The sequence below is a fragment of the Sinohyriopsis cumingii genome, chromosome 2 (genome assembly GCF_028554795.1).
Source record: "Sinohyriopsis cumingii isolate HCF-2022 chromosome 2, ASM2855479v2, whole genome shotgun sequence".
NCBI lineage: Eukaryota > Metazoa > Mollusca > Bivalvia > Unionida > Unionidae > Sinohyriopsis > Sinohyriopsis cumingii.
Genome location: NC_142962.1, coordinates 149,673,043 through 149,696,559, shown reverse-complemented (window position 1 = coordinate 149,696,559; position 23,517 = coordinate 149,673,043). Strand labels below are relative to the sequence as shown.

The 23,517-nt window shown below is 35.7% G+C and overlaps 1 protein-coding gene across 1 annotated transcript; it reads right to left on the bottom strand.

Moving 5' to 3' along the window:
* Positions 1 to 1,806: 1,806 nt before the first annotated feature.
* LOC149806068 (uncharacterized) lies at positions 1,807 to 23,033 on the bottom strand. The gene is made up of 4 exons (XM_089937271.1): positions 22,871 to 23,033; positions 9,087 to 10,424; positions 6,968 to 7,069; positions 1,807 to 5,751 (listed from the first exon to the last, which is right to left on the bottom strand). Exons 2-4 carry the CDS (start codon positions 10,249 to 10,251, stop codon positions 5,276 to 5,278), a joined length of 1,743 nt encoding a protein of 580 aa, XP_089793397.1. The 5' UTR covers positions 10,252 to 10,424; positions 22,871 to 23,033; the 3' UTR covers positions 1,807 to 5,275.
* Between the last annotated feature and the right edge of the window lie 484 nt (positions 23,034 to 23,517).

Here is a 23,517-nt window from a genome sequence, read left to right as displayed (position 1 = left end):
AGAAGTTAATTTAACTCGTACGTAATGTATTTGCTTTACATATTATTTGCATGTACTCACTGACACCATGACTTTGTTGTGTAATCTTGTGAAATTGATAACTGTGACACGTGACACGTGTCATATAATTGATTATATGGACATTATTTAATCGATTAAAAATAGATAAGGTTTAACAAAATTGATTTTACATGTTCCCTATCATACATACAACAGCAATAAAAACAAAATAACAATAATAATAATAATAACAAGAAGAATAAGAATAATAACAACAACAACAAGAACAGCAACAACAAAACAACAATAATCACATGAACACTATTGGTTGTTGTTGTTGTTGTATGGTTTAACGCCATTTGTCAGCACAAGGTAGGCTATAATGGCGGCCAGTATCAATGGTGGAGGAAGAACACGGGAAGACCCCAGAAAGAACCACCAATCCACGAGAAGTTATTAGCAAGCTTTCTCCCATACCCACATTGGCCGAATCCGAGACTCGAACCCACGCAGACAGAGGTGAATATTATTGGTAATCGTAGGGTATAAGGGACACTCATAAGACAATAAATTAAATCATAAAAAGTTAAAGACAAGATGTTTCTATCAATTATCAAGACCTATAACTGACATATTTTCTTGTCATTAGTCGGAGATATAACTATACTAAGGATATGTACTGTAGTCTGACGTTATGTTCCTATCTTCCTTGGCCTTCTCTTTTTTTTTTAGATGATCATAATTAGTTTAAATCTTCTTTTCTACATAAGTAGTTTTATGATAGAAATGGACATTCTGAACGATGAACAGAATTTTTGTGTGCACATGCTGAATGATTTATTTTGCATACACATTGGTTACCAGTTCCAGTGAGTGGTCGGTTGATTTGTTGGGACATTGTATTGGCTAAACTTTTAGAACATAATACTTCCTTTTGAGCATTAAATTATAAGGACCTGGAGCACAATGCACTTTTACAGTCTGTAGAACATGCTGAAATAAGCTTATTTCGCCTTGAGATCTGACCGACTTTTACATGAAGCACTAACGAGAACATTTATAACCATCATATCAAAGAGATTCCGAAGGAACAAATGACCTGATATCAAGTGTGATCCACCTACCCGTAGAAATGCTCAGTGCGAGTCTTTTCCAGGTATCGTTTGCATCTTAAATCCTGTTTTCACTTGAACTGAAGGTAAACGAGCATACGACACAAAAAGGTTGCAATAATGTAATTTCCACGTGGCAAATGTAAAGCGTTGCGCCCACTGCTGGTTCTTGTTCGGATCAAAACGTTTGTCGATCATGTGTTTTTGAAACCCACCAGGGCGAAAAAGATACTATGTAAGTATGTTCAACAATTGATAGCAACCTAAACCCAGTACGTGTTCATCCCTCGCTACAACCCGATGCTCAAACACAAAACGTTCCTGCCCACTGTTTTCTTTTTATCAAATCTAGCACAAAACCCAACCTTGCGGGTTAGGTACCCCCTATTCCATATATCTATCGCCGATTTATATATATAATCCATTTTTAAGTGTGCGTTGTTGGAGGTACGTACACAACCACATACACACACACACACAGATATATATATATATATATATATATATATATATATATATATATATATATATATATATATATATATATAGTACTATTGAGCTTGAAATATGGATATTAGTTATGTAGCCTATCTCTCAGTAAAGAAGACAAAAAGAAACCAAAATGTACATTGATTAAGAATTTAATAACCGAACAAGCAATTAAAATAATGACAATCATATTTCATGGCACAAAGCAACACTGTGTTAATTTTAAGTTTTTTGGAATGTGATTTAAATATTTCACGAAATGGATATGAAAGCGGAAACTTTGGTATCTTGAGATATTGCCCTATTCTACACAAGTATGGACGAGATTAGAATGAAGAGAACGTTAGTTTTGCAAAGATTAACTTTCAAAATAATGAAAGTATTAATTTGGTAATTTCACACCCTAAAAAATATACTACACAGTTTCAGAAAAGGTTAATTTGAACAAATTTTGTTCAAGGATGATACCAGCGAAAAAGCAGCATTAGCCCTGATAGCAACATGGTCACAGCATTACTATATGAAGGAATGCAATACCTTTTGGATACAGGTAACTTTACAAATTTATATTCACCTAAACTTATTGAACAACTTGAAGATCAGGTAAACTTTCAAGTTCAATCTACAATGATGTGGCAAAAACAGATAGAAATACTTGGAAAGCAAACGTTGTTTAAAAATGCAACTATGAGGTAGCTATTTTAAAATCAACCGCGGGAATGGCAAATGTGACATAAATATGATATTAGTCATATTTTTCAAAGGATTTGAAAGAATTCAAAAGCGTTTCTAATTGCTGAAAATAAACGTTCCTGCTGTAGATGGATGTCATGCGGCCATGTTGATAACGTCTATCACAATTCACCACGCATCACGTATTCTCCAGATGACTGTATTCCGTTTTAAATGATTCACTGCCACATTGTCAAACAACCAGTTTCGAAAAGGGCTACTTTCAAAACTTTATGCTGGGAAATATTTCAAATCAGGTTCAGTAACTTTAGGTGACTCAGTTATTTTCAAACTAGACGATCTCAAGGATATATAGGACATATTTTACAAAAACGTGGTAACTAGGTACAATAAGATAGATGACAAACACTAAATTTGAAATGATTTTAAAAGCAAAATGGGTGAACGGCAAAATGTATATACTTGTAAAATACAATGGATATGATAAATCATGCAACAACTTAATCAAAAACTATATGATGTGCCAAAAGTACACCCAGCAAAACGGAGGAAGCACAATACACAGAATAATCTTATCAAGGATAACAAAGATTGATTTTTTTAAGATAACGAATTTCTAAAATGTGACAGATGTAGATTTGACAGCCAACTAGAGCACAAATAAGTTAAAAATGCATTGCACACGGATTTGTGTTATTACATGAAAGAGATGAACCAAATACACATCCAAAGTCATTACAAGTAAACAACGAAATAATACACATGACCAGCGCGATATGACGCCTACACCGCAAGCAAAGTGACAACAAAAATAATACACATAAAAAGCATGATTAAGGGACTACAACGCAAGCAAAGCCACAACAAAATAGTAAATATTACACGCATGATAACGGGACTACAAAGCAAGCAAAGTAACAACGCAGTAATACACATTACACGCATGATAATGGGACTACAACGCAAGCAAAGTGACAACGAAATAATACGCGTGACAATCGTCATAAGAGGACTAGAACGCAAGCAAAGTCATAACAAAATAATACACATTACAAGCATGATAATGGGACTACGACGCAAGCAAAGTCACAACAAAATAATACGCATTACAAGCGTCATAAAGGGACTACAGCGCAATGTGACAACAGGCTAATAACTGACAATACTTAGGAAATAAAGAGGATAACATTTAAAGTTGATTCCAATTAAACAAAAAATAATAAAAATCATCTCACTGTTGATGCAATGATAAGGACATCAAAGGGAGGATACTGCAGTTACACAATAGAGTATGCATTTTTCCAGGATTAGATTTATGCCATGCCAATTTTAAAGCGTCCATGAAAATTTCATTAACTCTGTATTGTCACATAATTATCCAAAATATATTGATATGGGAGAGTTTGTACATCATCTTGATGAAATATAATGTAGTACACCTGTTACAATGTGTAAATATAAAGTTCTTGACTAACAACATTGAAATTAAGCTTGGAAAACAAATGGTGAACCAGTCTTCAGGATAACATTTGGTCGGAGCAGATACTGGTGGGAATCAGCTGGTTTGTAGTTCAGGTCGGTTTCTATGTTTCCCTATCAGAGGACGGATTTGGTTGCATAAAAAGGCATTCAAACTATTTGATGACTGTGACGTACATGAAATTGATAGGTTCAAGTAATTCTCTAATTCAGATACAAAAAAATTAAATTGTCGCCTGTTTCAATGCACCACTGCATGTCGTCAATAAATCTGTAGGTTCAGACCGATTCCATAGTGCTCTTTGGAGGCCTTGATTTCCTCATCATTTGTGATGTTGGTGTCTAAAGAATATACATCCATAGTGACGTAGAGATTATTGCATGGAGGGGTAGTTTTCGGTGTTTTATTAAGGAAGTCTGTTCTATCTATATAACACAGCGAAGGTGATAATCAACAAATTCTCTATTTATTCCAGTGGTATGTTCATTTCCGGAAATGGCTGTCTTACTTGATGCCTTTCTTTATTTGTTGAAATATACATAAAAAATGCAAACAACTCAGCAGTATAATTATCAAAATAACAAAAATTCAAATCTACGTACAAAACGCGATAGAATATTTTCGTAGGTGAACCATCAATCAATAAAAAGCCATAATATAGGCTAGTAATTTGAATTCAAGCTTGAATTAGGTACCTTTTTATGTGTACTGCAAATTTTTCATGTGATATAAGTCATACTATGAACTGTTTCACCTAATATGAACGTAACTGTGTGTAAATGAGAATTGTCTGAAAGCTAAAATATAGCAAAAACTAAAATAACACGTGTGCGTGGTTTGGATTTTTAACGTGGCCTGGACAATTTTTCAGTCATATCGATACGATGCTGCAATGTGGCAGTTAGTTTATAGTGATGTCTAGCACTTGCGGCGTCATGCCGCAGACATGTAGCATCATGTTCCACCCGGTCACATTATCCCGACACCAGGCCGACCAGTCATAGCACTAACCTCTTAATGTTGACCACCAAGCTAGGCAGCTGCTAGCACCATTTTTATAAATCTTTAGTATGCTTCGGCTTGGTTTCGAACCCGTGACCTCCCGCATCCTTGGCGGACGCTCTAACCACATAGGTCGAAGGTCTAGTTCTAAAACAACAATGTAATAAATTCAAACAAAATGGCAAAGTATCACGTTTAATAAAGAGCCATCATAGACATTACCATCTATCGGTATGGCGTAATGAATTTGCATATAATCCTTGATTTCAGAAGTCATATTAGTCCAAACTTAACTATAAACTGAGATGTCCAAATTGACGCAGACATAGAGGATGGTCAACAGCCTGAAAGCTAGTAATCAGGTAGTAACACAAGCACTAATTCCTTGATAAGTCATGGTTTTACTTGTGCGGCTTGGAATGCCATTTTTTGTATATTTAATCTGTTTTCCATACATGTTTTTACAACAGCTTAACTTCTGTAATCGTTGTGAATACCCTCATTGCATGCAATGACCGTTGTCTTGGTATAACCAGCTTATTTCTCTGCTTTTCATTTGAAATACTATATCTTTATCCAGCTGGTGAGTGATCACTGGTATTACCTTTTTACAGGACTTTAGGGGATTGTCTGGAACATTTGTCTCTCTGTCGGCCATCTTCCTATTTACCGCCGTCAACACTTTCAGAAAAGAACATGGTTTTAGATAGTCATAGCTCATTACTTCTTGCCACAGATAGTGCAACATCCACGATCCGTCATCATTACTTCTCCATGCATAATGTCCTGACGGGGTAGCATACATGACGAGGCAGTCATTGTTGCAGTTCACTGTGGGTTTATCTTCCGAAATCTCTTCAAAACTTCTTGCATCTGAGTCATCTACACATTGAACGCGATCACGACAAAGGCCTGATTCAGATTCGGGGTTCATTACAGACTCCAATGTTTCTTCATCAGGGCTTTTCCCATCATCTGTCAGGTAAAGAAACACATATGTTATCTACAAGGAAACATACCTAAACAGACCACCCTCTATCAACCTATATTTTCAGACTCTGCAAATTGCTCATAAATACTGCTCACGACTGGACAATTTAAGGATCGAATCTGGACGCTATTCATAAACTGATAGAATTTGTGGTGGAAAAGAAATATCCTGTATCGACTATTCTATGAAGCTGTATTGAACGTGGCATATTTGAAATTTCAGAAAACGACAAGAGTGCTTGACATCAATATTTCGACAAATATACTTATTAGTGCAGCTTAAGAAAGACAACTTGGACGGATAAACATATACACTCTCCCATATTCAGCCAAATCAACGGGCAAAGCCCAGAACCTATGGGCTACGAATCGCGTCATTGAGTGTACCATATTGCTTTAGAGGTGAAGACGTAATAAAAATGGCCGATTATAACAGTTGCATGTTATTTATATATTTCCTCACCGAGAACCGAGAGAGAGAGAGGAGCTTCAACTTCTTTTTACACGGAGTCTGAGAGCTGAGAATCTTAAATATAACATCCAAATAATTTTAATAAAACGGATTCCAAATTAAGAGGAAATATATCAAAATTTTAATTTCCAAAGTAAAGTAAGCTTTGAAAAAGTGTAAGACGTAACTATTGGTCCCCTTAACATCACAAAATGAATGCAACAGCAAGATTATTTTGTATCCTTACGACCACAATATTTTTCTTAAATAGGACGGACCTGTTATTTTTGTAAATTAGACCCATTCTTGATATCAGGACACTCTGTCACTGTACACACACACACACACACACACACACACACACACACACACACATATATATATATATATATATATATATATATATATATATATATATATATATATATATATATATATATATATATATATATATATATATATATATATATCGTCTGCAAATTGGTGGCAGGAATAAAGAATCTAGTTCGCTATATTTTGAACATGTCAATTATGACTGGGTTTAGCTTCAGGTTCAGATCTTCTTTATTACCTTACTGATAACCTAATAGCAAGCAATTAAACATACCATATGTTTAGACTATACTAACCAATCATTTGTGTCAAGCATCCATTTCTAGACAACGTAAATTCGTGCAAACCTAAATACGTGGCAAACTCATTAATTTATCCCATAGCATCGCCTTCCGTTTGTGGTTAGCTATTACTTACGGTGCGATCTGGAACTATGGTTGTGACCATTGCTGTGCTCCTCGAAGTCGTTACGGTCATCCACATATATTCCTATTTGTGTTCCGTCGTCGGTATTAGTGCCTGAAATGAATATATATGTGCATTACTACACTTTGGCTTCGTGAGGATTAACCTTATTTTCAGCACATGATATGCTATAAATGGCAGTGAAAGTGTGTGGACTCGGGTGAGATCATCTTTTGGAAAAGTTCTATCTATAAATATCGTACTTAGTTCATATATATTTCAAACAAACTCTTTTATATATAGTGAAAGAAGGATAATCTATGCAAGAGTGACGGGTATCTAGCCCTCTATAACAAGTTACAGAATGCTTTACATAAGGCCACATGTAATGCTGTAATTGATTCAACCATGCCAAGATTGCTAACTTTTTTGGTTGTCTGGATTAAATGTAAATATTTTAGAACACTAGAAGCTACAAGGTAAACCACTGAACTCCAGTAGCCAACTTAAAGACTGCCACTAAACTCTAGCAACCAACGTACAAATTGCCATTGAACTCTAGCAACCAACTTGCAAACTACCATTGAACTCTAGCAACCAACGTACAAATTACCATCGAAAACAAGCAGCCAATGTAAAGATTGCCATTGAACTGCAGCAGTCAGCGAAAAGATTGACATTTAACTCTAGCAGCAAGAGTAGATATTGCCATTGAACTCTAGCAGCCGACGTAAAAATTGCCATTTAACACTGCAGCCAACGTAAAGATTGCCACTGAAAACTAGCAGCCAACGTAAAGATTGCCATTGAGAACCAGCAGCCAGATTAAAAATTGCCATTGAACTATAGCAGCCAGCAAAGGATTGACATTTTACCCTAGCAGCCAGAGAACAAATTGCCATCGAACTCTATCAACCATCGAAATGATTGCCATAGAACTTAGCAGCTAGAGTAAAAATTGGCATTGGATTCTAGCAGGCAACGTAAGGATTGCCTTTGAACTCTAGCAGCCAGCGAAATAATTTATATTGAACTCTAGCAGTCGACATGCCTTTGAAATCTAGCACATAGCGTAAAAATGGCCATTGAACTACACCAGCCAACGTAAAGATTGTCATTGAAAACTAGCCTCCAGCGTAAAAATTGCCATTGCACTACACCAGCCAGAGTAAAGATTACCAATGAACTCTAGCAGCCAGAAAAAAGATACCATTTAACTCTAGGAACCAGCGAAAAATTGCCATGAAACTCGAGTAGCCAGAGTAAAAACTGCTAATGAACTCTAGCATCCAGAGTAAACATTGTCATTGAACTCGTACAGCCTGCAAAAAATTGCCTCTGAACTCGGGCAGCCATCTATAAGACTGCCATTGAACTTTAGCAGCCAGAGTAAATATTGTCATTGAACTCTAGCAGCCAGAGTAAACATTGCCATTGAACTCTAGAAACCTGAGTAAAACTTGCCATTGTACAACAGAAGTCAGCGAAAAGATTGTCATTGATCTCTAGCAGCCAGCTTAAATATTGCCTTGGATATCTCGCAGCCAAAAAATATTTGTCAAGGGAAACTGCAGTGTTTTATTCTTTTATACAACTCAATGAAAATATTTGTACATTAAACACATAACGCTAATTTAAGGCTTTTTAAAGCTGAGAAATCAATGAAAAACAATTTATGCGATATTAAGTTTAGCTTTAGATTACAAAAAAATGTCAATTAAATACTACTGTTATTAAAACAAGTTAGTTTACAATTATTTCCACAATAAATGGCACAAAGCATTTCTTGCTTTTCTTTTTGCTGGTTCTGAACCGGTCGAAAAGAACACTTTACCGTTCTTTCACCATGTCTAGAATTAACTCCGTTTTGCAGGTCAGTTAATACTTAATATCGACACAGATAGGCTCCAAATTAATAAGATGCTTTATGTATTTACTTTTATTCTTAAATAAACACATGTGTAACTCTCTTGAGAATGTCTGTGAACAGGACGAAACTTTTGAGTGACTAGTATCGCGAGACTGCTTTTTTAAATCATACTCTTTCAAGCAAACATATAGTGCTTGTGTTCTGAATTGGATTAACTCATTTACACAAAGCACAGGAAAAATATATCATACAAAACAATACCTCTGCATGCCTGAATGAAGAATAGCTTGGGTTTTCCTTTGAGACTGGGGCAATTTTCATCGCTGAACATTTCCAGAATATCACCTGTAAATATGTACTGGTCATCGGAGCAGTAAATAACATGTTCTTTCTTTCCATTTCTTGGATGTTCCATCTCGTTGCCATGGGAACTAATAATAAGTGCAAAGCTATCCATTTTGGAATGGTCGGTGTCTTTCGCGTCTTGCAAGATTGCGAGTGTTGATTCCTTATCCAGATTATGGCGCTCTATATTTTTATTGAGGTATCCAAGTTTTCGAAGAACTTCCTGTGTCTTTAAAAGATCGACATCTGCACCATTCCTTGGGTAAAGCCTTGTAAAAGATTGATTAACTATAACAACTGCGTAACCTCTATGGGGATGCGAGAAGTCGTATAGGTCTGGATTAATTAAAGTGTCTTGTGATACATCGTTATTGCTGCAAATATGTTCTCTTGGACATGACACTTCCACTGGTCTATCCACCGTACTAACATTTCCTGAATTTGTTTTTCCAAACTGCATTAAAGTGTCTGTAGATGAACCATTAATACCTGAACTGTGGTTACCACCCCCACCCCTCATCTGTTGAATGTACGGATGTCTGGGAATAATACCATGTTCATTTGTCGTGTTAAGAAGTTTCCATTGAGTTTGTCTAAACGGATCAATTTGCGGCTCCTTTGCTTTGTCTTTGGCTAACTTTTGATATGGAAGTTTATGCTCATTCTTTGCTTTTTTTCTTATGCATGGAAATAATAGCATGAATGGTAAGGCGATGTCTTCTTCATCAGTTACGTAGTACGCGTTTACACAGTCTTCTGCAACTGTATCCGTATTGGTAAGATCCCCTGCGCCACTGTTATTATTATTTTCACAGCTGTCTGGAACTATGTTTTGATCAATTATAGGAGCTTCTAAAACTCTGTGTTGATTATTGGCATGGTCAGAAACTATTTCATTGTTCATTCTAGTTGTTACTATGACTGGCAAGTTTGAATTACAACTATTTGGCTTGCCTGGATTTTCTTTCGCCCCATGTATCACATTTTTCTCCGATAAATTTCCGTCAGATCTGAGCAAAGTTTCATTCTTGATTCCTTCGCCTTGGCTCAATCGTTCTGTTATTATCGTCTGGTCAGACATTTCTAATTTCCTTCGGTTCAAGCCTAACGCATAAATTTTAGTGACTTATTCGCTTTTTGCAAACCATTTTACCCAATATATATTTCGAAAATTAGGTCTTGGAACATCGTGAGGATATACTGTCAGTGTTAAAATGTCAAGTTGAGGTCTTGCTCAACAAGGGTCTGTTTTATCTGAAATGTTAAAAATGCATTTAATTAAAACGTAAACGCTTTGATGGTGTTTATAACGGGAAAACATAATACACGATAGAGTAACAATCCATAGGGCATGTGCTATTTGTAATTACGACTCAGTTGATAGCTTTGTTATATAATAGTTAATGATTTGTTTGATTATTGGGAATCTGTTGGGAAGACATTTCTTAAAGCGAGTAATTAGCCATTTACTTGATGCAGATGTAATAATGAACCATCCTTTACGAGAAAGCAAGGACTCGTTTCGTAAATTAGCCCCTGTTCAATTTCTTCATATAATGAATTCTGAGCATCTTCTCAGGTGTAGGGTTTAATTAGACATATGCATACTTCTGTGCATTATGTCCTGTTTGTGGTGCGTGATTTGAAATAGCGATTTATTCATTGGAATTGCGAACTGATAAATCATACGAAAGTGAAGTACTGAAAACCAATTAAATTAAATTCTTATTAATGTGTGGTCCTTAGCTTAATTAGAGAAAGATTGTGTTCGGTATTAGCGCGTTTAAGCATCCTTTTATTGAAAATGGCTTTTGTATTGAAATATATCCACGTTGGGCAACAACGACCCCGGGCCAAGCTCATGCAGTGTGTTCCACATTATTTTTCTTCAATTGGTCTTGAGGTGAATAAATGCCAGACGCTTTGTTACAGTATTATTGTCATCGTCAGGAGAGAAATGCAGGGAATAAAGCAAAATAAAGAACGTGCGTGGAGCATTGTCTTTTTAAGAATGCTCAGATCTCTTGATACATATACAATGTATACATTTATCTCCATTGACAGTATTTGCAACATAAACCCGTGTCTCATGCAAATCGTTTCAGCATACTAGACGAAGTTCCTTTGCAGTAATAAAACATGTCTTTCAAAAATACGTTTGTGCATCATCATCGGCTTAGCAGTCTCGTAAGTACGTCGATTACGCAGATATAAGTGTAAGGCAAAAAGAAAACAAAGAAACAAACAAGGATCCGCTAGTTTGCCTGGAGGGTGGGGAGATATGTGGGCCGCGTTTGCAACATATCGTGGAAATTATTCATGTAATATTCACACACAACCCAAAACAAAAATACTCACAACAGTACATTACGACATCAGTGTAGGACGTTCCATCGTTTTTGCATCAAAGTTAAATGTGAAACTCCAAAAGTTTATGTCTTTATCCTTGACCTAATGTGTAGTGCGAGCAAATTCACCATGGATTATATGTTGGAGTAATATATTCATGGTGTCAACAATCAGTTCTAATTTGGAGTTCCATCAAGGATAATCTGTTTTAAAGATAGTTTGAATAATTCTCAAGGAAATATACCTTTAAATATACCTCTGCCTACTGTTCTACCGTTCTTAGTACAAAATTCAAAGACGATCGATAACGACACACGATGGCAGTGCGCAAAATGAACTTGTAGCATTATCTTTTAAGCAGTAATGACTGAGTAGTTGACTTTGAATGCAAATGTTAGCCGATTAAATGGCTTAATTAGCAGCACCTTTAATTGATTTATAATTTCTTTTTTGAAGTGATATTTCTAATCCCTTAAAGGAGAATGATTGTTTGATGATATATAAGTTAGAGATGGGGCGGAATGATATGCTTGGTCGTCATTACTATAAAGGCTACACATTCGCCATATTTAGAGATGGTGCAAGGTGGCTATGTTTGCTTTGTTGGTCGATCGGTGGTTCAAATAAATTATGTTTACGGACCTTCGTCCTTGTTTCAAATGATCTTCCATATCCAACACACAAAACCCCGAACTTAACACACACAAACACACACACACACACACACACACACACACACACACACACATATATATATATATATATATATATATATATATATATATATATATATATATATATATATATATATATATATATATATATATATATATATATATATATATATATATATACACACACTGTCTTAAACAATGTCACAGAAACAGAGCGCAAAACTAACATGTTTAATAAAAATTAACAAATAAATTATTTCCTTAGCATACAAGGGGAAAATTAAAAAGATATAGTATTGTGAATTAGATCTAAATGTTCTATGACAAGACCAAAAGTGCAAAATGTTCCTAATGAGTTTCAAAAGTCTTGAATGTCTTGATGTATCAAGCTTATACAATCCAGAATTCTTTGAACGAGTCTTAAATAATCACAAAGTAGTATTTTAGTCCGAAATGTCAAAGAGCACTTTGTAGTTCCAATGAATAATTTTAATAAATTTTTCCTTTTAAATTATAGATATACATTCTGATCATAAACAGGAATGAATAATAGTTGATAAAACCTTTTTTATCCATATTTCACTTGACAGACCTTCTGAAAAACTAATGGAAAATTATACACACTTTTAAGCAAAGTTTGGCCTTGAACTAAAATTTTTAGATTTTAGTAAGCATCTTGTTTACCTCTTATAATCATGACAAAATGCAGGTAGACAAAACATGACAAAAGTCCGGTAAGCAAAACTCTACCTTCAATCATAGACAAAAGTTAAGCACACCATATAAATTAAATATACAGCACAAGATAAATAAATAGAGAGATAGATAAATAGATAGATTTTTCCCTCAAACAGAAATTAGTATGTTTATTATACCTTCTGATTTTTACTCAGTAAATCTGCCTGCAAATAAGAATATAAATAACCCCAACTCACATTGTACATAATTTTGTATGTATTTATTGCCTAAAGAGTACCGTAAAAGCATTTCTATTGAACTATTTAGATATTGGAATGCAGTGGCATATTATTTTTTATTTCATCCAAGTACTATATTTTTACGATGAGCAACGGTACTTCTATTAACAAAATGCACCGTTTGTATCCTCCGGATTGAGACTTTGTAACTTTATTGACGATAAATTCTTATAGGTAAACCCAAATGCCCTAGCAAAACAGATAACGTATCTGAGTATAAAAACCCATACAAAGTCCTCCTTCTGTCTCACACATTCATCACAAAATAAAGCTACCATTTATAATGAATACTTAAACGGCAGTTCAACTAAAGATACCATTTATTATGAATACTTAAACGGCAGTTCATCAGTTGCTATAAATAGTTTAATCCACCATAACTATTGTTTACAAAATTGAATTTCAAGAACAAATAAACAAAGAAATAGATGCACGAAATGATACATAAGTAAATAAATTTATTTGCTTTGAAATTAAAGTAGGTCTTATATATTTTGATATCGATTAGTATTGAGGTGAAAGAGACGTTTAGTAATATTCAGTATAAAGGTGGAAGAAACTTAAGTATTGGGCAGCATGGTGGTGGAATAGCCTGTAAGTATTGGACAGTATGGTGATGGAATAGCCTGTAAGTATTGGGCAGCATGGTGGTGGAATAGCCTGTAAGTATTGGGCAGCATGGTGGTGGAATAGCCTGTAATTATTGGGCAGCATGATGGTGGAATAGTCTGTAAGTATTGGGCAGTATGGTGGTGGAATAGCCTGTAAGTATTGGGCAGCATGGTGGTGGAATAGCCTGTAAGTATTGGGCAGCATGGTGGTGGAATAGTCTGTAAGTATTGGGCAGTATGGTGGTGGAATAGCCTGTAAGTATTGGACAGTATGGTGGTGGAATTACCTGTAAGTATGGTACAGTATTGTGGTGGAATAGTCTGTAAGTATTGGGCAGTATGGTGGTGGAATAACCTGCAAGTATGGTACAGTATTGTGGTGGAATAGTCAGCAAGTATGGAGCAGTATGGTGGTGGAATAGCCTGTAATTTTAGACAGTATGGTGGTGGAATAGTCTGTAAGTATTGGACAGTATGATGGTGGAATAACCTGTAAGTATTGGGCAGTATGGTGGTGGAATAACCTGTAAGTATTAGGCAGTATGGTGATGGTATAGCCTGTAAGTATTGGGCAGTATGGTGGTGGAATAGCCTGTATGTATTGGGCAGTATGGTGGTGTAATAGTCTGTAAGTATTGGGCAGTATGGTGGTGGAATAGTCTGTAAGTATTGGACAGTATGGTGGTGGAATAACATGTACGTAGTGGGCAGTATGGTGGTGGAATAACCTGTAAGTATGGGGCAGTATGGTGAAGGAATAGCCTGTAAGTATTGGGCAGTATGGTGGCGGAATAGTCTGTAAGTAGTGGGCAGCATGGTGGTGGAATAGTTTGTAAGTATCGGGCAGTATGGTGGTGGAATAGCCTGTAAGTATTGGGCAGCATGGTGGTGGAATAGCCTGTAAGTATTGGGCAGCATGGTGGTGGAATAGCCTGTAACTATTGGGCAGTATGGTGGTGGAATAACCTGTAAGTATTGGTCAGTATGGTGGTGGAATAACCTGTAAGTATTGGGCAGTATGGTGGTCGAAGCGACTTTAAATATTTAAGGTAATAACTTTATGTAGTTATGGTAATAACTTTAAGTATTTAAGGTAACAAGACTTTCAGTTTCATCATTGAACTGTCTTCCAATCATGTAAGAATTTCTTTCTAAGAAGAATTTTTTTTACATACCTTAATTACTTAATCACGTAAATAACCAACATTCCGTTCAATATTCAAATGATCACTAATGTATGAAGAGCATTGGTATAATTTCTCTCTCAGAAATATGAAGTTTTTTCTGATGTGAATCACTCATCTCAAGAAAAATATTTCGATTGACTGATCGACTAAAGGAGGCACTTTTGAATAATCGATAGGTGGATGGTTCGATGGACAGAAAAATGAAGTAAAACATATCCGACTCATTATTCGCTTGGATTTAACGAGTTTAAAAATAATTCTGACTCGGGCTTAAATCATATGTGCGTCCGTTCTAACAATAATTAAACAAATAGTTGTACTGATGCAAATTAGGATAACTCTCACGTAAGTGGAGAAGATAGACAAATCCAACCCCAAGGGATAATACTTATGCCATGGACGAAGTCTGCACCGGTATAAATCGTTCTCCTCGATTGTCCACATAAGTGGGGCAGATTCTTTTTCTCGCAAACCAATTGATATTTCTTCTTTGGTCGACTTTGTAGAATAAAAGAAGTTGGGGTACGATCTGACGTAATTATTGTGCATAGATGATGACTTCCTAAGGATCTGCAAGATTTTGGAGCGACTAAATCACTTCAAAAATTACAGAGGAAAATTTGTCCCCACGACATATTGTTCCGATACCGAGCAATTTGAATAAATAAAGTCCGGATAAACGAGACTTCATTGTATATATTAAACAACGAATCAACTGCAAACAAGATATAAAAAAGTGCTTCCTTACAAATGCCTTCATTCTAACATGCCTCCGTATATCCATCGCGTATTTTTTGTGCATTTTATCCGCATCAGAACAGATTTATTATTATTATTATTATTATTATTATTATTATATCAGTCTAGTCTCATGTGTTAGGCGTCTGTTTATCTGACATCCATTTTTATATGAAACACAAATGGTAACAATTCCTGACACGTCATTCATGAATTAAATCTATTTATTCGAGAATCATCTTTATCCGACATTTAAAGTCGAACACTATTTATGGCGCATTCATGAAACTAGACGGTAATACAGACGAATCTGGTTATTTGAAGTTTTCTAAAACGGAAAAAACAGCCCGTGTTCAAAGTAAGGGAAGTCTTTTATCTTGAAGAGATTTTAAAATGACACTTTTATATGTAATTTATTCCTCTCGATTTGTTTAACTAGAGCAAATTATCATTCTCGTCCTTCTTTCAAAACAAGTTGTTTGATTGAACAAAAGTTTAATTCATTTTAAATGAATTGACCAAGAAACTAATATAACTTTTGCGTAATGTCGTTGCTATACACAGTATTTGCATGTACGCCTTTACACCATGACATTTTCAGTCGTTGTCAGTCGAATCTATCTTATAATTGACCTATCGCCACTTGTCAATCATACTGACCAATAAACCAGTCAGCGAGTGCTTTGCTACGTCCGCCATTTTCCTCCGACAAGCATCCTGTATCAAAAATGAATTAATTATGATAAGTATTTGAAATGTTTGCGATGGTTTGTTGATTTCTTGATTGATAAGAGGAAGAGAGTCAATGCGAGCCTTGTAATTCTTTCGGTCGATATCCAGATCGTCTAAATGGAGGAATTAGATTTAGTCCCTTCCGGAAACAAAGACAAAACTTCGATAGATAAAAGACTTTTGCTGTGGTCGTGTGTACGATCAGCTGAATATGGAAATAATTTATGGCAATTTTACAACGTTTTTGTGAGCATAAAAGTATATAGGAAAGCATGTCACGTCGATGTCTTGAATGACGAAAAAAACTGATTTTGAAACATATATGTAAAAATAAGTGTTTCTAGAATATAGGTGGAGAACCCAACAACTTTCGGGCTTTGATGGAAGCACTGAACCCCAGACTGTATTATTTTAAAGTTTGAAAATGTACACTTTAATGTTGGCTTGTCCCAAAAACAATGATTTATCGTCTCGATCTTTCAGACACTTGAGTGACTCTTTAATTTGGAATTGGGCTGAAGGAGATGTGGGGATACAATAATGTAATAATAAAGAAATACAAAAAAAAAATGGTCTCAGGTAATTATCGTCCGATATATTAAGCATGCGTTTACATGTTTACATTAACAGACAACATTGATTTAAATTTCATCTGAAGAACATAGTAGAACTTTGAAATTATTATTATTTACAACGGTATACTTCTAAACAGTAATTATTTACGATTTTGTTATTAATTTTTAATTCATTTACTTCCAAGGCAGCATGAACAAAAGCCAGATAAAATTAATAAGGATAAGATTATATATTAAATACATTAGAATCTTTTGGGGCAAATTTCCTTTTACATGAATAAGTTCTCGAGCAGCTTTAAAATTGATTTTTCTTATTTTCTTGAAATAACACATTTAGATTATTACAATACGAAATTGAACTACAAATACAAATATTGTCTACTGCAGTCTAATTTATGCAACTTTGAAAGTTTACATTTTTAAGAATAATGCAAATCATTTTCAATAAATATTTCACTTAAGCTGAAACATAATTCTTTGCCAAATACTTCATGTTTGTCGGAGGTTAGCAGAGCGGCATGTCACGCGTTTTGGTAGGTGGAGCGATCTATCACATCGAGTAAGGTCAATTTCAGTGTGAAATTGATAACTATGACACTCGTCAATAATTGGTCATATGAATGCTGCTGTCAATGAAAAAATTGTTTAATCGATTTTAAAACTGTGAAGTATCATAACATCGACTTCACACCTCCTCCATCATATATATCAAAACGACATAATTAACAAAATAACATGCCACAAGGGTCTCTTTACCGATCGAATTCATCCCTGGTGTGAATCCTACTAGAAGTCATTTGTTTTCCCATCATTTCCAAGGACTTCTCGGCAACAACCGTTGTCTATTGGAAATTCTAACGCGCCCAAACTATAAATAATTTTCTTGTAATCAATGCATGACTACAAATATCACAACCTCACAATTGCATGGCAACCTCACAACTGCGTGGTTTCTCTTTATTATAATTCCGTAATGTAGCGCCAGTACTTCACGCCGTGAAAATATAAATACAACTCAAATACCAAATACAGCGAAACATTTTTTCTATTATATCACTAGATCAGCCAAATCATGATTTTAAGCTTCATTTCGCCTTTAAGTCTACACCATATTTACCACCATAGCAGCAATAAATGGCGTCTATAGATCACGGAAGTATCCATTCTCAATTATTCCATTGAACAAATTAAACTGGTCTTCAATTTTTTCAGAAGTCGTCTTCTTCAGAGATAAAATGTGTTATTTTTTATGGATTTTGATGTGCTGAATTCAAATATGACAATAAAAACAGCTGCTAAGATATTAAAGTTCTTACATTTTACGTCTATGTGTATTATGTAGATGGTAAAGTTTTAATCATAAATTGTAAACCTATGTCTTTTCATGTGTTTATCGTTGTTTTACAAGATAATATTTCACCTGTCCTGTTGATGTTACACTTTAAAAAAACAGCAAATGGATTATATAAATGAAATATGAAACAAAAGGCAAACACCTGTCATCTTAAATCTGTTTTGCTGCATAATGGCAATGTTTTGCCATCAATTCCACTTGGTCATGCAGTCCATATGAAGGAACCTATGAAAACATGAAACAACGTTTGAGGTGCATAAACTATGACCAACATCAGTGCAGCTTTGTGGCGATTTGAAGGTTCTTGCTCTCTTGAGTGGTCTGCAGACTGGACACACAAAGTACTGCTGAATGGAATAGTCGTGCAAGAGATTCCCACTTCATCAGAGAGATTGGCCACTCCGACATATGCATATATAAGTCCAAAGTTTAGTGCTTATTCAGTGTCTACTCCGCGCTTCTTGGATTGTGTCGTGTATTCATTAAATGGACCATCTCTTTTCACTGTCCAGCAATAGTCTTCAGACACAGATGTGCTGGGGCCCCGAGTGGCCGAGTGGTCTAAAGCACTCTTCGTTACGGATCACTGCCATCTCACCTCTGTCTGCGGCGGTTCGAGTCTAAGATTCAGTCAATGTGGGCATGTGAGAAAGCTTGCCAGTAGCTTCTCGTGGGTCGGTGGTTCTTTCCGGGGTTTTCCGGGTTCTTCCTCCACCATTAATACTGGCCGCCATGTATAGCCTATCGTGCTGAAAAATGGCGTTAAACCCCACAACAACAACAACAACAACAACACAGATGTGCTCTCTTTGCCCTAATAGCGTTTCTCCATTGTTGCAATGTCCTGGTGAAATCGCTCGCCGTGCTTGTCGCTCACTGATTCGCAGTTCGGTGGAAAAAATCTAGACGAGAGTGCAAAAAACTATCTTTAGTGACATATTGAAACCAAAGCTTTTATATGCCTTGAGGGGTTTTTCCACCAACTCCCTGTAGTTGTCTCCCTTGTTGTTTCCGACAAACTTTGTTGCCACATACTGGAAAGCTTTCCACGCCGCCTTTTCATGGCCACGCAGTGCACGTCAAATACATCATCTCCAAGAAGTTCGCGAATCTAAGGACCATCAACGAAACCTTCCGTTATCTTAACTTCACTTAACCTTGGAAACTTTTCACGGAGGTACTTGAAAACTGCTTGTGTTTTGCCCATGGCCTTGACAAAGTTCTTCATCACACCCAGCTTGAAGTGCAATGGTCATAACAAAGTCGTCCTTGATTCAACAAGTGGTGGATGATGAACACTTTACCTCTCAGGCTCCAATGCCTGTCGGAGTGGCCAATCTCTCTGATGCAGTGGGAATCTCTTGCACGACTATTCCATGCAGCAGTACTTTGTGTGTCCAGTCTGCAGACCACTCAAGAGAGCAAGAACCTTCAAATCGCCACAAAGCTGCACTGATGTTGGTCATAGTTTATGCACCTCAAACGTTGTTTCATGTTTTCATAGGTTCCTTCATATGGACTGCATGACCAAGTGGAATTGATGGCAAAACATTGCCATTATGCAGCAAAACAGATTTAAGATGAATCAATTAACAGTCTCCACTCAAATGGATCATCAACAATGTTGAGGACTGCCATCACACCATCGATGTCGTTGCAGGCTATAAGATCACCTTCCATGACGAAGAATGGGACAAGATCCTTTTGATGGTCACGAAACATGGAAACCTTAACTTCGCCTGCCACGAGATTCCCCTACTTTAGTCAAGAGCACAACAGCTCTGCCTTACTCTTGGATAGATCCAAATCCCTGACAAGGTCATTCAGTTCACCTTGTGTTATGAGGTGTGGTTCAGAAAAGGAGGATGGGAGAAAATAAGGGTCATGTGACATTGGTGGTGCAGGACTAGAAGTTTCATCCTCTTCCTCGTCTGACACAAGTGAGAATGATTCTGGTGCATCAGGAACTGGCAGTCCTTCTCCGTGGGGTATTGGGCGTATAGCTGATGGAATGTTTGGATAACGCACAGTCCATTTTGTCTTCTTTAACACACCGTTCCCAACTGGAGGCACCATGCAGAAGTAACAATTGCTGATATCACCTGTTGGCTCTCTCCAAATCATTGGCACTGCAAAAGGCATAGATTTCCTTTTCCTGTTCAACCGCTGACGAAGATTTGTTGCACAAGTGTTGCATCATATGTGTGTGGTCCACCTCTTGTACTTATCTCCAATTTGGCAGCTACGAGTGAGGGAGATAGACTTTTTTAACCATAGTGGTTATACTTCTCTGTTTGTAATGTAAAAGTCACTTGACCACAAACATAGAAGAAGTTATTTGCATTGTCCACACAAGTACGAATCATCTCTGCTCACTTTGGCTATACATAAATGTGTACTTTGCAAAATCAAACATTGACAAAAAAGAGATCATGACACTGATATAGTGCAATTTGTTCAGCAGAGTGTTATATTAGTTATGATTGCATCATCCATGACTTCTAGGAATAACATCATGCAATTCATATCATGTATGACGCAATACCAGCTTCAGATTGCATCATTCATTGTTTGCCTAAAAATCAAGTAATATCCAAACCCAGTCATATATTTATTCATAGATCCAGTCAAAGATGTATTTTAGTCATTTCTGGTTTAAATTGAGATCCCTTCCCTTACCCTTGTAACTCAATTATCCTCCGCCATTCCTGCGTCGAGGGTCTTATATACTGACCCAATATCATATTTTCAAAAACTAGAGCCAATCAACAATTTTAAGCATCATTTTCGTTCTCAGTGACCCAGAATTAGTGACGAGTCTATGCTCTTAAAACAAATAACAAAAGAGTGAAGACAACATGCTTTGTAAAATTTAACAAATAATTTATTTCCCTAGAATACAAAATGAAAACTGAGAAAAAGAACTTACGGTATTGCGAATTAAATCCAAAAATAATCAAAGAATTAAAGACACAAGTCTTAGTAATAAAAGTCCTGAATGAAACTCAGTTCATGTCCCGAAGAGATCCAAAATTGAAGACGATGACGTGTCTGCTATAGCCTGCGAAGCACTGATGTGTCAACAGCCTCTTGTTGAATCACAGAAACATAATTCCAGGTTTGAATTCAGTATAAATTCGAATGAATGTCTTTATCCATAAATTGTTAGAGTACTTTTGTATTTCCAGAGAAAATAATCACTTGAAGTCAATAATTTGAAGAAAATAAAATTCATCCCAAACTGGTCACAACATAAATCAACTTAAAGTACTAGATGTTAAAGCACGACTGGTAAAATCCTCGCAGTCACAAAATAATATAGTTCTCTGCTTGACCTCAGGTCACAATTAGCATTTTCTAAAAGCAACCATTACCAAATGGAAAATAATCTTCTAGAATGATCTAATGAGCCTTGTTTATTTACAACACAATAGCCTATACAATTCACTTATGAATCTTCAAAACTCTGACCCTGATCAACATATTTAGTCCTTCTTCTTCACCTGAATAATAATCTCATACATGGAGAATAATAAAGATATTATTAGTTGTTTACATGAATGAAATTAACAAAATAAAAAAGTCAATCAGGTCAACAAGAAATGAATTCAATTTTAGACAAGGTCAAGTCCAGCAAACAATGTTACATTACAATAACATGCAATAGAATAAAAATAAAACTAACAAACAAACAATTAAATTAAATATACACTGCATTTATTTTGGAAGCAAACCTCTATCACATATGCTTCTCATGGAGATACTCAATCAATCAACACAGTTAAATTTTAATAGGGACTACTGGGCACAAATCCCACTTATGCGGATCTGACCTGAACTCACTACGAAACTAAACCATGCCATCACGATATCCCATCAACACTCAACTCTATGACGTTTGCTCCTAGCAATTAGCTAATTACTAGAGGTGAGGAATATTTCCCCAACACCGACTTCCCATTATCAAACAAGTAATCACAAAAATCTAATAAACGCTTAAAATAGAGAGGTATATACAAATGGCTCATACACCAAATTTATAATAATAATAATAATAATAATAATAATAATAATAATAATAATAATAATAATAATAATAATAACACAATGAAACATGTCAGAAGATAAACTACAAAGATTTAAAATATAATAATTTAAACAAGATTGCTAGAGGCCGAAAGTAAAATCCAAGACAACATTTTTCAGTGACTGTTTTTGGTTCGATTCTTCGTGATGAAGAGTGTACTTGATTATTCTATGTTTATAGCTGGTCTCCATATTCTTGTATCCATCTCATTTCATTTATTAACGCTCAAGGGTTAGCTACACTTTGGTACTTATTACTTGGATTGAGCTTCCCATATCTTAGATCTTTTTTCGAGACCATATCAAATATTTTAACCATTATTCAAATATTACGCGTCTATGGAATATTATCCACCAAATCCAATGGACAATATTTTTGTTGCATGCCGAAAAAAATATTACTTAAGATATACTTACCTCAAGCTATCCATATATCGGTGTTTAAAGTTGTAGACTATTGTGTTTTAGCTTCCTTTTTTTCTCTGAGTAAGGACAGGACGATTACGCAAAGCAAAACTAACGACGTTTATAGCCGTATCTGAACGGGGAAACTCCAAATGAATAGTGACAAATAATCACGTGCGATTACCTACATGAAGAAATTCCCACAATGCACATTTTCAAGGTATGATATTATCTTTAAATTGAAAATGAAGGACATACAGCACAGAACCATTTCGAACATGTCATTGATACTTAGCAAATGTAAAGTGAAGTGCTTCCTGCTGGGCCGCAACTTTGCTATATGGTTCAAAACGTTTGTCGACCGATTTATTTCTTATGTTTACTAATAGACTGTATCTATGTGCCAGATTGTGTTGTAGTTTAAAGTTATTCAAACGCCCTACTGGCTGTCAGATTGTCTTTTAGTTTAAAGTTATTTAAACTCACTACAGGTCGTCAGATTGTCTTTTAGTTTAAAGTTATTTAAAGGCCCTACTAGTCGTCAGATTGTCTTTTAGTTTAAAGTTATTTAAACGCCCTACTGACCGTCAGATTGTGTTTAGTTTAAAGTTATTTAAACGCCCTACTGGCCGTCAGATTGTGTTGTAGCTTAAAGTTAT

Excerpts from the sequence above, each read along its gene's own strand:
- LOC149806068 (XM_089937271.1), bottom strand. The coding sequence starts at position 10,251 with ATGTCTGACCAGACGATAATAACAGAACGATTGAGCCAAGGCGAAGGA. Across the intron at positions 7,070-9,086 it reads CTTCATTCAGGCATGCAGAG|GCACTAATACCGACGACGGA; the intron begins GTATTGTTTTGT and ends TATTCATTTCAG. Across the intron at positions 5,752-6,967 it reads CCATAGTTCCAGATCGCACC|ATGATGGGAAAAGCCCTGAT; the intron begins GTAAGTAATAGC and ends TTTACCTGACAG.